Raw genomic sequence first — 15,102 nt, forward strand, 5'->3', positions numbered from 1 at the left:
AAAATCAGAAATCTAGAGAACTAGCTGCCTGTGGTGGTTCATGCCTGTAATCCCAGCACTTGGGATGCTTAGACAGGATGATCACAGGTTTGAAGCCATCTGTGGCAACTTAGGAGGCTCCTAGCAACCTAGTGAGACTCTGTTTTAAAAATAAATAAAAAGGGCTTTGGGTATAACTCAGAAGTAGAATGTCCCTGAGTTTAATCACCAGTAACACACACACACACTAAAAAAATGAAAGAAAATTAGAAAGAAAAAAATCTAGAGAACTAAATATAGAGAATTAGTTATGTTATTTATCTTTTTTTAGATATAAGAAGGTTTAATGTAGTACAGTTAACTTTCTATTCTGTAATGTGTTCACTTCTGACAACAATCCTATAAATAAGTTATAGTTATTGATTAATTTTAATTTTTATTGATGCATTGTAGTCGTACATCTTAATGGAGTACAAGATGGTAGAGGTGTACATGCACATATTACCCAATTAGCCCTTACCCAATTCCCACCCCATTCCCTACCCCTTCCTACTTTGTTAGAGAACATACACATAAAAAATAGTACTCATGCCGGGCGTGGTGGCGCACGCTTGTAATCCCTGAGCTTGGGAGGCAGAGACAGGAGGATCGCTCAGGTTTGAAGCCAGCCTTGCTGGCTTAAGAGACCCTGTTTCCAAATAAAAATATTAAAAAAAAATAGGTCTGGGAGTATAGCCCGGAGGTTGAAGGAACCCCAGTACCACCAAAAAAAAAAAAAAAAAAAAAATAGTACTCAGATTTTTTTTTGGGGGGTGCTGCTGAGGATTGAACTCAGGGGCATACTACCTCTGAACTACATCCCCAGCCCAATTTTTTATTTGGAAACAGGGTCTCACTAAGTTGCGGAGGACCTCACTAAGTAGCTAAGGCTGGCTGTGAACCTGTGATCTTTCTGTCTTAGCCTCTCAAGTACTGGGATTACAAGCATGCGCTACCACACTAGGCATTCATATATGTTTTCAAGAGAAAAAATTATTTTGACTTGTAGATTGTACCTTCACCAAACAGGTGTTCTGAAATCTAAAACTTAGGGCTCAAAATGATGCTGTGGTCTCCATGCTATCCTTGAATTCTCCAGAAGTTTAATCCAGAAACTTTTTTTTTTTTTTGGAGGTCTGGGGGATGGAATCCGAGGCATTTGACCTCCAAGCTACACCCCCTGCCCTATTTTTTAATTCTTTATTTTGAAACAGGGTCTAAGTTGTGGAGAGCCTCACTTAGTAGTTGAGGCTGTGCTGTCTGCAAACTACAGTCCTTCAGTCTCAGCCTCCAGAATGCTGGGATTACAATCATGTGCCACCATGCCCGGCTGTGTCATATAATTTCTGTATCAGAAAATGTATACCGGCCAGGCATGGTGGTGCACACTTGTAATTCCAGTACTTGGGAGGCTGAGACAGGAGGATTGCGCAGGTTTGAAGCCTCAGCTGCTTAGTGCGGCTCTCAGCAACTTAGTAAGACCCTGTTTCCAAATAAAATATAAAAAAGGTCTGGGAGTATAGCCTGGGGATAGAAAGCTTCTTGGTTCCATCCCAGTACCACAAAAAGAAAAGAAAAGACAATGTATATTGATTATTTTTATTCTCAAATTGTCAAAGCAGTTAAATTATGACAAACGTGAAACTTGACGGTGAAACTAACCTTGGTACTTTTGTATATGAGGCACCTTATATCACAGAATTTTTATTTTGGAATAATTTTGTATTTATAGAAATGTTGGCTGGGCATGGTGGTGCATGCTTGTAATCCCCGCGCTTGGGAGGCTGAGACAGGAGGATTGAACAGGTTTAAAGCCAGCGCCCCAGCTACTTAGTGAGGCTCTCAGCAACTTAGTGGGACCCTGTTTCCAAATAAAGTTTAAAATAGGTCTGGGAGTATAGCCCAGAGGTAGAAAGCCCCTGGGTTCCACTCCTAGTACCACCAAAAAAAAAAAAAAAAAAGAAATGTTGCAGAGATAGTAAGGATATTTCCTGTATACACTTCACCTATATCTGTCTATTATTAACATCTTACATTCCATGGTACATTTGTCAAGATAAAGAAACCAACATTGGTACGTTACTATTGACTGAACTCCAAGCTTTATTTGGCTTTCACTAGTGTTTCCTCTAATGTCTTTGTTACAGAATTCAGTCCAGGATATCACATTACATTTTGTTTTCCTGTTTAGTTTCCTGCTGTGATCTGTGGTAGCTTTTCACATTCTTTTTGTGTGTGTTTTATATCCTTTTTTTTTTTTTTTTTTTTTTTTTTCGTGGTACTCGGGATGGAACCCAGGAGCCTTCTAACTCTTGGCTACACTCCCAGACCTATTTTGTATTTTTTATTTGGAAACAGGGTCCTGAACCTGCGTGATCCTCCTGTCTCAGCCTCTCAAGCATGGGGATTACAAGTGTGCACCACCACACCCAGCTCCAGCCCTGTATTTTATTCTTTATTTGAAATAGGGTCTCACTGAGTTGCAAAGGGCCTCACTTAAGTAGCTGAGGCAGCTGAGGCTGACCACAAACCGCAATCCTGTCTCAGCCTCCCAAATGCTGGGATTCCAAGTGTGCTCCACCACGCCTAGAGTATTTTTTGTTCTTTAATTTGAAATGGGATCTCGCTGAGTTGCAGAGGGCCTCATTAAGTAGCTGAGGTTATCTGAGAACCTTGATCCTCCCATCTCAGCCTCCCAAATGCTGGGATTACAAGGGTGTACCACCATGCCGGACTTCTTGATTATTTTGAAGACTACTGGTCAGGTGTTCTATAAAATGCCTCCTAGATTTTTAAAAATTCTTCCCTGTTGCTGGACATGGTAGCACATACTTGTAATCCTAGTATTTGATTGGCTGAGACAGGAGGATCTCAGGTTCAAGGCCAGCTTCAGCAAATTAGTGAGACCCTCAGTAATATAGCAAGACTCTTGTTTCAAAATAAAAAAATATAAAAGGCTATGGTAATAGCACTGAGGTAGAATGCCTAGGTTCAATCCATAGTACAAAAAAAGGATTTATTTATATATTTATTTATTTTGTGGTGCTGGGGATTGAACCCAAGGGCATTCTACTCTCAAGTGTACCCCCCAGCTCTATTTTATTTTTATTTGGAAACAGGATCTCACTAAGTTCCTAAGAGTCTCACTAAGTTGCTGAGGCTAGCTTTAAACCTGTGATCCTCTTGTCTCAGTCTCCCAAGTACTGGAATTGCAGGTGTACACTACCATGCCTGGCTGATTCTTCTTTATAAATGGTACGATTCTATAAGGAAATATAATGTATACACATTTTTATATATACATAATAACCTTAATCTTTGCTATATTAATAATAACTTTTTTCTTTTTTCCTTCATAAAGAAAAACCTCCAAAAATAACATTAAAAATGATGACTCTAAATTCAAGCCTGTTGCTACCATGGTTTCCAGAAAGACAGAATCAAATCATGAAAAAATCCACCCGAAACCAGACTCTTCTGAGGGCTGCAAGACATATATAATGGTATGTTCCTTTTTTTTTTTTTTTTTTTTTTTGTGGTACTGGGGATGAAACCCAGGCGCATTCTACCTCTGAGCTATACCCCCAGGCCTATTTTTTATTCTTTATTTTGAAACAGGGTCTCGCTGAGTTACAAAGGGCCTCACTAAGTAGCTGAGGCTGTCCTTGAACTCTAATCCCAGTACTAAGGGAAGCTGAGACTGGAGGATTGTCAGTGTCTAGTGCACTGGAGACCTAAGGGTAAAGCCGATTCATGGGACACAGGGGATGCAGGTTTCATGTACACTGCATGTTTTATTGAAAGAGCAATCAGACTTTTATAGAGAAAGCTTCCATGATCCATAGATGAGTTAACTATTTTAGACACTACAAGGTTATCTTAAAGCAATAATAGCTGTGTGTGAGTAAAGCCAAAGGACTAGTCTCAAAACAACTTTTTGTTTTACAATTAGTAGCAAAGAACTCCTGTGACTGCTCATAACTTCTCAAGCTATTTATCATACCAATAAGTTTTCTGAGAGAGGTCTATGCTGGGAAGGACATTCAGAGAGAGGGCCGGAGCTGCTTCCGACCTTGAAGGCAACACGCAAGACTCAGCTCACTGATTAGAGGAAGTATACTTGCCTCCCAGCCTGGCATTCCAAGCTGCTTCTCAGGAGCCAGAGTTGCTTTGTTAACTCTTCAAGCAGGAGCCTGCATCTCAGTACTCTCACAGAGGATCATAGACAGCCTTAGCTATTTAGTGAGGCCCTAGGCACAACTTAGTGAGACCCTGTTTCAAAATAAAGAATAAAAACTAGGGCTGGGGATGTAGCTCAGAGGTAGAATGCCCCTGGATTCAATCACCAGTACCACACACACAAAAAAAAGAGTAATATTTTGAAACTATAATAAAAATAGGTTATATAAGCCAGGAATGGTGGCACAAACTTGTATTCTCAGTACTTGGAAGGCTGAGACAAGATGATCATGAGTTCATGGATAGCTTCAGCTATTTAGTGAGGCCCTCTGCAACCTCGTGAGAGCTTGTTTCAAAAAATAAAGAATAAAAAAGAGGGCTGGGGTTTATCTTAGAGATAAGAATGCCCCTGCATCCCACTCTAGCTGGACATGATAGAACACACTTGTAATCCTAGTACTTAGGAGGCTGAGACAGGAGGATTGCCAGACCCAGTTTCTCAGCCAGCCCCAGCTATTTAGTGAGGCCCTCTGCAACTTAGTGAGATCTTGTTTCAAAATAAAGAATAAAAAAATAGGTCTAGGGGTGTAACTTGGAGATAGAATGCCCCTGTGTTCAACCCTGAGTACTGAAAAAAAAAATAGGTTATCTAAGCTGTAATTTCAGTACTTGGGAGGCTGAGACAGAAAGATCACAGGTTCAAGACTGGTCTCAGCAACATAGTGAGACCTTGTTCCAAAATAAAAAATGAAATAGGGCTGGGGGTGTAGCTCAGAGGTAGAATATCCCTGGGTTTAATCCTCAGTCACACACACACACACACACACACACACACACACACACACACACACAGTAGGTTGTCTAAGCAAATTATTTTTTTCTGGGGAAATGATTTTGCTTGACTCAAGATTCTATTATACAAATTAATTATGTATTATAAAGAAAGAATACTGGTGAAGGTAATTCCTTTAGCTCACTTTATCCACAATAGGTTGTTGAGCTGTTTATAAAGTCAGTGCTGTAATTTTTTAGATTATTTTAAAGATAAAGTTTGTAGAGCATAAAATTAACCTTTTTTGTGGTATTAGAGATTGAACCCTGGGCATTCTTTCTCCGAGTTATACCGCCATTTCTATTTTTAATTCTATTTTCCCTTTCCCCTTTATTCTTTATTTTGAAGCAGAGTCTCACTAGGTTTCAGAGGGTGAGAGTTCACAAGTTACTGAGGGTGTCTTAAAACCTGCAATCCTCCTATCTCAGCCTCCCAAATTCTGGGATTACAAGTATGCACCATCATGCCCGGCTAAAATTAACCTTTTTTGTTTTGGTGGTACTACAGATGGAACCCTTCTACCTCCAGGTTACACTACCAAACCTATTTTATATTTTTATTTGGAAACAGGGTCTCTTAAGCCAGCACGGCTGGCTTTGAACCTGCGCGATCCTCCTGTCTCCGCCTCCCAAGCGCAGGGATTACAAGCATGCCCCACCACGCCCGGCTAAAATTAACCATTTTAAAATGAAGTTATGTGCATTTAGTACATTTGCAGTGGTATGCAATCATGACCTTTATTTAGTTCCAAAACATTTCATCAGCCCAAAGGAAATTTCCCTTCCAGTCAGCCCCTGGCAACCACCAATGTGTTTTCTATCTATAAGGATCTATACCTATCTTGCATACTTCATATAAATATAATCATATAATATGTAACCTTTTATGTTTGGCTTCTTTCTTTTTTTCATTTAGTCATTTGTAAGTCAATAAATAACATATACTAATTCTAAAAATTTAAACAAGACTACATTAGCTATCTGTGGATGGTAAAATCAACCTCCATTTGGAGTTGACCATTGATTCCACAGCAGGAGCTGCAGATACCCTTAACACCCCACTTGTAGCGCTGAGTGTGAGTAAACAGCATGGCATAGGTACACCCATGCGTGTCATTTATAACCTATTACTACTAACTCGCCTCAGAAAGGGTGTATTCTTCTTAGTCCATCCTCTCTTTTTAGTCATATACAAAATTATCCTGTGATTCCATTCTAAATGTACAGTCCAGTTAATTATACTGTTCTCATCTGAATAATTCTCATACATGGGAGAAAATACTGGGGTCTTAAATCAAGATGGTTATTTTATTTTGCTGAAGATTCTTCTTATAATCAAGAAGTTAACCTACATAGATCATTTTAGAATGCCATCTTTTGACCCTGTCTTTGTTGAAAAGAACTAATGCATCATTTTTGGAGAGAGAGAAGTAGAAACTTTTTCATTTAATTTAAAAAATAAACAGTTCTGTCAGGTGTGGTGGCACATACCTGCAATCCTGGCAACTCAGGAGGCTGAGGCATCAAATTCATGGATCGAATTCATAGTCAGCATCAGCAACTTAACAAGACCATCTCAAAAAAAAAAGTATGTACCACCACACCTGGTTTCTTTTTAGGTCTAATATTTCTAATATATCACAATTGTATTATCCAGCTATCCAGTGATGAACATTTGGGTTGTATTCACATTCACAAGTATAAATATTTGTTCACTAGTATTTGAGTACCTGTTTTCAGTTCATTGGGGTTTATTTCTAGGGGTGGAATTACTGGGTCAAATATAATTCTGTGTTTAACTTTTTGAGGAATTGCCACAGTTTCTATAGAAGCTGTACCATTTTACAATCCCATCAGCAATACATAGAAGTTTCATTTTCTCTACAGTCTCACCAACACTTATTCTGTTTTTTGTTTTGTTTTGTTTGTTGTTTTGTTTTTATGTAATAGGGATTTCACCCAGGGTGTTCTACACCTGAGTTACACTCTCAGTCCTATTTTTTTTTCCTTTTTTTTTTGTTTTTTGTTTTTTGTATTTGGTGGTACTGGGTATTAGGTCTGCAAGTTCCACAGACACGCGAGATCATCCATGCAGGTACCATAAGTCTTTTATTAGTCCAGCCCACTTGTCCCGGGCAGCTCCCTCCCCCACCCCCGTGTCGCGGGTGCGGGGTGGGGGGGGGAGGTGTGTGCAAGAGAGCCTTCCACGAGTGTAGGAATCTCTCTGTCTCGCAAGCTTCTTCTTCTTCTGGATCGCTCCATCCCCCTTTTTATCAAAGGGAGTGGCTTTCCGTGGGAAAATCCTGGACCTTGTAGGGTAAGGAGGCGGGTCTCCCTGCCTCCTGGCTTCCAGCCCCGCCCCTGCCCCGTATGGGGGGGGGGTGTCCAGAACCTAACACTGGGGTTCCTGGAAACCCTTCTATTTCTGGGCTACACTCACAGACCTCTTTTATATTTTTATTTAGAAACAGGGTCTCTTAAGCCAGCACGGCTGGCTTCGAACCTGCACAATCCTCCTGTCTCCACCTCCCAAGCGTGGGGATTACAAGTGTGCGCCACCACGCCCGGCTGTTACCTTGTATTTATATACTAATCTTATTTAGTCATTCATCTGCTGATGGGCATTCTGGTGTCTCTATCTTGCAGTTCTTTGAAGTATGTTCCTAGGAATGCTGTTCTGGTAATATGAAAATTCTGTGGTAATTCATATGTTTAACTTTTTCAGGAACTTGCTGTTCAGTTTTGAGTTAATTTTTTTATATGGTATGTGAAAAGTGCCTTAATAACTTGGAAACATCTTTTCATTCAGAGTGAAGATAAATGTTTGTCCCAGGAGAAAACCAAGATCATTGATACCTTGAAGTCTCCTACTGGTCCGAAAGAACAGACTGCCAAACCAGACATGAGGAATACTGCAGAGTCACTAGCCACAGTCAGTAGAGTAAATATTAACATCTTATCTGCAGAAAGAAGGGACCCAGTGAATGATGGCTTAGTTCAGAAGAATCAACCAAGATACTTAGATGCCTCCAAGGAGCTAGATGGTAAATGCAATATTTCTCAAGTGAAGGAGGAGAGTCTGCACGATAACACTAAGTCCAGTGCTCAACCTGAAAGTCTGATTACTGCCTGGTCCGCTGACAGTGGCAACGGGGAAGGAAATGGGCCAGCAAAGCTGCCGCAGTCCCTGAACAGAGATCAGAAGCCAAAGGACCAGGTGAGCAATGTAAATGCACTGGGAGTTTGTAGACTGGGAAGTATGGTTACAAAGATGTGGGTATGGTCTAGTTATGTTAGGAAAATCAGTTGATCATAGAGGAATATTTTCAGAACGTTGTGGTAGCACATTACTTGGGAGGCTCAGACAGGTATATCTCAGGTTTGAGACCAGCCTCATCACTTAAGTGAGACCAACTTTGTATCATGTGCCAAAATTATATTTATTTATTTATTTATTTATTTATTTATTTATTTTTGTGGTATTGAGGATGGAACCCAGGGGCATTGTACCTCCAAGCTAGACACCCAGCCCTATTTTTTAGTCTTTTTAGCTTTATTTTTTTGGTGGTACTGGGTGGAACCCAGGGGCTTTCTACCTCTGGGCTATACTCTCAGACCTATTTTATATTATTTGGAAACAGGGCCTCACTAAGTTGCTGAGAGCCTCATTAAGTAGCTGTGGCTGGCTTCGAACCTGTGCGATCCTCCTGTCTCAGCCTCCCAAGCGCGGGGATTACAAGCGTGCGCCACCACACCGGCTAGTCTTTCTATTTTTGAAACAAGGTAGCACTGATTTGAGAAGGGCCTTGCTAAGTAGCTGAGGCTATCCGCGAACCAAACCGAACCGTGATCCTCCGGTCTCAGCCTCCTGAATGCTGGGATTACAAGCATGTGCTACCATGCCTGACTTCCAAAGTTCTTTTTATTGCCAGATAAGTTTTCCTATATTTATCTATGATATGTGTCTGTTCGTAGTTTGATGTTTAGATTGTTTCCACTTTTTGGCTATTGTGAATAATGCTATGAACATTTGTATGTTTTGTATGGGCATGTTTGCATGTTTGCAGTTCTTTTGGGTATTTACCCTGAATGGAATTGTTGGATCATCTACTAACTCTGTGTTTAGCTTTTTTTTTTTTTTGGTGGTACTGGGGTTCCTGGAAGCCCTTCTACTACCGGGCTACACTCCCAGACCTATTTTTCCATTTTTATTTGGAAACAGGGTCTCCTAAGCCAGCGCGTGCGGCTGGCTTCGAACCTGCGCGATCCTCCTGTCTCTGCCTCCCAAGCGCGGGGATTACAAGCGTGCGCCACCACGCCCGGCTGTGTTTAGCTTTTTGAGAAACCACAAAATTGATTTCCAAAGTTGTTCTTATTTTACTTCCCAGCAGCAGTATATGAGGATTCCATTTCTCCACATTCTTGCAACACTTGTTTGTCTCCATCATTTCGATCATAGGCCTCACCCTGGGGAGGCTCAGTCGTGACTCACTGAGGCTTGATCTGCCTCTTCCTCATGGCCAGGGATATTGAGCATCTTTGTGTGCTTATCAGCCATTGATGCACTTCCTTTGGAGAAATAGTCCTTTCAGATCCTTCACCAATTTTTAATGGGTTATTTATCTTTTTATTGTTGAATTAGAAGAGTTCTTTATTCTGAATACTAATTCCTTATCAGATAAAAGATTTAAAAATATTGTTTGCCATTCTGTGGGTTGTTTTTTTTACTTTCTTACCTGAATTTGTGTGTGTTTGTGTGTGTGTGTGTGTGTGTGTGTGTGTGTGTGTGTGTGTGTGTGTTACTGGGAATTGAACCCAGAGGCATTCTAACTTTGAGCTACACCCCCAACCAATTTTATTTCTTATTTGGAAACAGGGTCTTGCTAGGTTGATGAGAATCTCACTACTTGCTGAGGCTATCCTCAAACCTGCGATCCTCCTGTCTCAGCCTCCCAAGTACTAGGATTACAGGTGTGCATCACACCACATCCTGCTTCTTTTCACTTGTTGATAATGCTCTTTGGAGAACAGAAGTCTTTTGTGTATGTTTTCCTTTGTCATTTCTGATTTTGGTATCATGAAGGTTTACATCTATGTTTTTTTCCTAAAAATAAGGGTTTAGAGCTGGGCATGGTGGTGGTGCACGTTTGTAATCCCAGCATTTGGGAGGCTGAGACCATAAGATTGCGGTTCGCGGACAGTCTCAGCTACTTAGTGAGTCCCTCTGCAACACAGTGAGACCCGGTTTCAAAATAAAAAAAAAAAAAAAATCGGGCAGAGGGTATAGCTCTGAGCTTGAATGCCCCTGGGTTCCATCCCCAAACCCGCAAAAAAAAAAAAAAAAAAAGGGTTTAGCCCTTTATTTAGGTCTCTGATCCATATTGAATTCCTATGTGTGTATGTGTGTGCATGTGTGTGTATGCATGTGTGTGTGTGTATGTACATACTATAAGGAAGAGACACAACTTCATCCTTGTATGAGGATAGCCATTTGTTCCAGCACTACTTGTTGAAAAGAACGTTTTTCCATTGAATTGTCTTGGCACCCTTGTTGAAAATCAGCAGACTGTAAATTGTTAGGGTTCATTCTAAACCCTCTATTATGTTCTGTTGATCTATATTTCTATGAAAATAATATATCATTTATTTACTGAGTTTTGTAGTAGTGTTGAAATTGTGAAGTCTAAGACTTTTCTTTCCTTTTTTTTTTCTTTTGTACTGGGAATTGAATCCAGAGGATTGTACCTACAAGCTATACCCAAAGCCCAATTTTCTTTTCTTTTCTTTTTTTTCTTAGTGGTACTGGGGATGGAACCCAGGGGCATTCTACCTCTGAGCTGCACCCCAGTCCTATTATTTATTCTTTATTTTGATACAGGGTCTCACTAAGTAGTAGCTGAGGCTGTCCGCAAACCGTGATACTCTTTTCTCAGCTTCCCAAATGCTGGTAGTACAAGCGTGTGCCACCACACCCATCTCCAATTTTATTTCTTATTTGGAAATAAAGTTCCAAGTAAGTTCTCACTAGGTTGCTGAGAGTCTCACTATATTGCCGAAGCTGGATTCGAACCTGTGATCTTTCTGTGTCAGCCTCCCAAATGCTGGGATTAAAAGCATGTGCCACCACACCCAGCTTGTAAGTCTTTCAACTTATAACTTTTTTCATATTTTTAAATATTCTTTTGGAGCAGGGCACAGTTGCACACACCTGTAATCTCAGTAATTGGGAGACTGAAACAGGAGGATCACACTTTCACAGCTAGCCTCAGTAACACAATGGAAAGAGAAAAAAAAAAAGGCTGGAGTATGGCTCAGAGGTAGAACGTGTTGATTCAGTTTTCATGTCCAGCATTTCCTCTGTTGTTTTATTTTGTTGTTCTTCATAAAAGCAGGGTAACTTTTTCCTAGGGCCAATTGAATTTCATGGAGAAGCTCTGTAAGTTATTTGTTCCTGTCATTCTTGTACATATATAAGCTTTATTTATTTTTTTAACTGAGGATTGAGCCCAGAGGCATTCTGCCTCTGAGCTACACCTCCAGCCCTATTCTTGCCAGGTTGGTTCCTGCTGAGAGTCTCACTAGGTTGCTGAGGCTGTCCTTAAACCTTAGATCCTCCTGTCTCAGACTCCCAAGTACTGGGATTACAGGGGTGTGCCACCATGTCTAGATAAATTTATCTTGAATATCGCATAATTATTACCAATAGAGAAACATTTATTTTCCCTTCAGAGTTGAGTCATTTGTTGTTTATTTTCTTGGTCTTTTTGTTCAGCTAATTTTTATATGTCCAATATTAGGGATACTCTTGAAAGAATAAATTTACTAATTTTTTACCTATAATTTTGTGTTTGCCAGAGATCTAAACTGTTATCTTAATGATAATGACTATCTAAAATGTACCACATAAGCCGGGCATGTTGGCGCATACTTATAATCCCAGCATTTGGGAGGATGAGACAGGAGGATCCCGGTTTGCAGACAGCCTCAGCTACTTAGTGAGGCCCTCCGCAACTTAGTGAGACCCTATTTCAAAATAAAGAATAAAAAATAGGGCAGGGGGTATAGCTTGGAGGTAGAATGCCCCTAGGTTCCATCCCCAGACTCGCAAAAAATATATATACTAAAATAAAATGTACCGCATAATACATTCTTGATAAAAATGTATTATTGAATCATATTCATATTGTGGTACTAGGAATAGAACCCAGGACATTCCACCTCTGAGTTACACCTCCAGCCCTATTTAATTCTTTTATTTTATTTATTTATTTATTTATTTATTTATTTATTTATTTATTTATTTATTTATTTTGCAGTACTGGGGATGGAACCCAGGAGCATTCTATCTATGAGCTATACCCCCAGCCCTATTTTTTATCCATCCTTCCTTCCTTCCTTCTTTCCTTCTTCTTTCTTTCTTTCTTTCTTTCTTTCTTTCTTTCTTTCTTTCTTTCTTTCTTTCCTTCCTTCCTTCCTTCCTTCCTTCCTTCCTTCCTTCCTTCCTTCTTTCTTTTTTGCAGGTCTGGGGATGGAACCCAGAGGCAATTAACCTCCGAACTACACTCCCTGCCCAATTTTTTTATTCTTTATTTTGAAACAGGGTCTCACTTGAGTTGCAAAGGGCCTCACTAAGTAGCTGAGGCTGTCTGCGAACTGCGATCTTCCAGTCTCAGCCTCCCAAATGCTGGGATTACAAGCATACGCCACCACACCCAGCTTATTTTTTATTTTGAAACAGAGTCTCATTGAGTTATGGAGGGCCTCACTAAGTAGCTGAGGCTGTGGGTGAATCACGATCCTCCTTTCTCAGCCTCCTGAATGCTGGGATTACACATGTTTGCCACCACACCTAGCTTAATTTTTTTATTTTGAAACAGGGTTTTACTAAGTTGCAGAGAGCCTAAGTTGCTGAGGCTGGCCATAAACCCTTGATCCACCTGTCTCAGCCTCCCAAGTACTGGGATTACAAGTGTGTGCCACCACACCTGGCTGGACACCACTTTCTTAATAGATGGACAGTTAACCAACAAAGGTGAAGCTTGGGAAGAAATTTAAGAAATTTAAATTTAATCTTTTTTGCAGATGTAAAAAATGTTTTTTTAAAACACACAATGTGTTTAAACATATCGAAGTCAACCACTAAGCCAAACAAGGGAAGGAGAGACGGGGAGGGAATGGGTGGGAATTGGGTAGGGGTTAAATCGGTGATGTGTACATGTATGTACACACAAGTTTTTTGGGTTTTTTTCTTTTTTTTAATTTATTTTTTATTGGTGCAATGTATTCATACATCATATTGGTATAAAGAAAATACTTTTGTAGACATACATGCACACATCACCCAGTTAGCCCCCACCCTGTTCCCTCCCCATCCCTCCTTCCCATACTTGGCTTAGTGGTTGACATCTAGTTTTATAGCAATTTATCCAATATTAACGATGATAATCTCACATAACAGTTTCATTTGTCTGATTCCAAGCTTTTGATGACTTAAAGATAACATTTCAATATTTCTTTTTGCTTTCTTTCTTACCAGAGAATATTTTTTTTTTCGGTGAAACTATCATACATTTATTTATTTATTTTTCAGAAAAAATCTATCCTGATATGGAATATGGACTCTAGATACCAAAAACAATCTCGAAGAAGAACAAAGCTAGAAAATGTATATTTTCTGATTTCAAACCATATAAAGCCACAATAATTGAAACAGTGTAGTACTGTTCTAAAGGCAGATATATAAACCATTGGAGTTAAATAAAGCCTAGAGATAAATTCTTCCATACATTGTCAAGTTATTTTTGACAAGGTTTCCACGAACATTTGGTGGGGGAAATAATTATCTTTTAACTAAATGTTGTTGAAAAATAATAATTACATGAAAAAGAATAAAATTGGACCCTTACCTAATCCCATATACAAGTATTAACTCAAAATAGATAAAAGACCTAAATATAAATCTTAATACTATAAACTTTTTTTTTTTTTTTTTTTTTTTTGGTGGTACTGGGGTTCTTGGAAGCCCTTCTACCTCCGGGCTACACTCCCAGACATATATTTTACATTTTCATTTTGGAAACAGGGTCTCCTAAACCAGCGCGCGCAGCTGGCTTCGAACCTGCGCGATCCTCCTGTCTCTGCCTCCCAAGCGCGGGGATTACAAGCGTGCGCCACCACGCCCGGCATACTATAAACTTTTAGAAGAAAATCTGGGTCATAAAACCTCACAACATTGAAATTGGCAGTGATTTCTTGGATATGATTTCAATGACACAGGCAACAAAAGGGTAAATAAACTCCCTAAAAAATAAAAAAAATTGTATATCCAGAGACAATGTAAACAGAGTTAAAAGTTACTGATAGAATGGGATAAAATATTTCCAAATGCTATATCTGAAGGTATATTAATATTCCAACTAGAAATCCTAAAAATTAGCAACAATAAAAGTAAACAATACAATTTAAAGATAGGTAAAAGACTAACATAAATAATGAATCTCCACAAATAACCAGTCTTAGTTGTCTGTTAGATGGAAAATCTTGTTTCTCTAGTTCTGGTGTGTGTTACCTATTTCTTCTTTGTAGTTAATCTCTTTGAGTATTTTCTCTAGTGCTGGTTTTGAAGACATAAATTCCTTCAGGTTCTGTTTGTCATGGAAGCTTCTTATTTCCCCATCTAATTTGATAGAAAGTTTTGCTGGGTAGGAAATTTTTGGCTGGAAGTTGTTTTCTTTCAGAGTTTGGAATATGTTACTCCAAGCCCTTCTGGCTCTCATGACTTGGTTTGGGAAGTCTGGAGTGATTCTAATTGGTTTGCCTCTGAATGTCACTTGGCCCTTTGTTTTTGTTGCCTTTAAGATTCTCTGCTTGCCTTCCACATTGTTCATTTTGACAATTATGTGGCATGGGGATCCTCTTCTCTGATCCTGTCTAAAGGGAGTTCTGTAAGTTTCCTGGACCTGTGTATCGACCTCTTGCTCTACGTTTGAGAAATTTTCTGCTATTACTTCTTTGAAAAGATTGTTGATCCCTTTGGTTTCACCTTCTTTTCCCTCCTCTATTCCAGTTATTCTT

At 39.6% G+C, this 15,102-nt stretch overlaps 1 protein-coding gene across 1 annotated transcript in view; it reads left to right on the forward strand.

Annotated features, from left to right (window-relative positions):
* NEK4 (NIMA related kinase 4) overlaps positions 1-15,102 on the forward strand; it is a gene marked incomplete at both ends in the record, with an annotated part of 49,811 nt that overhangs the window by 14,153 nt on the left and 20,556 nt on the right. Inside the window, 2 exons of the mRNA XM_080715377.1 lie at positions 3,380-3,521; positions 7,838-8,245. Coding sequence (XP_080571503.1) covers positions 3,380-3,521; positions 7,838-8,245 — 550 coding nt within the window. The remainder of the gene's footprint in view (positions 1-3,379; positions 3,522-7,837; positions 8,246-15,102) is intronic.

Source organism: Muscardinus avellanarius (genome assembly GCF_963383645.1).
Source record: "Muscardinus avellanarius genome assembly, chromosome: 18".
Lineage (NCBI taxonomy): Eukaryota > Metazoa > Chordata > Mammalia > Rodentia > Gliridae > Muscardinus > Muscardinus avellanarius.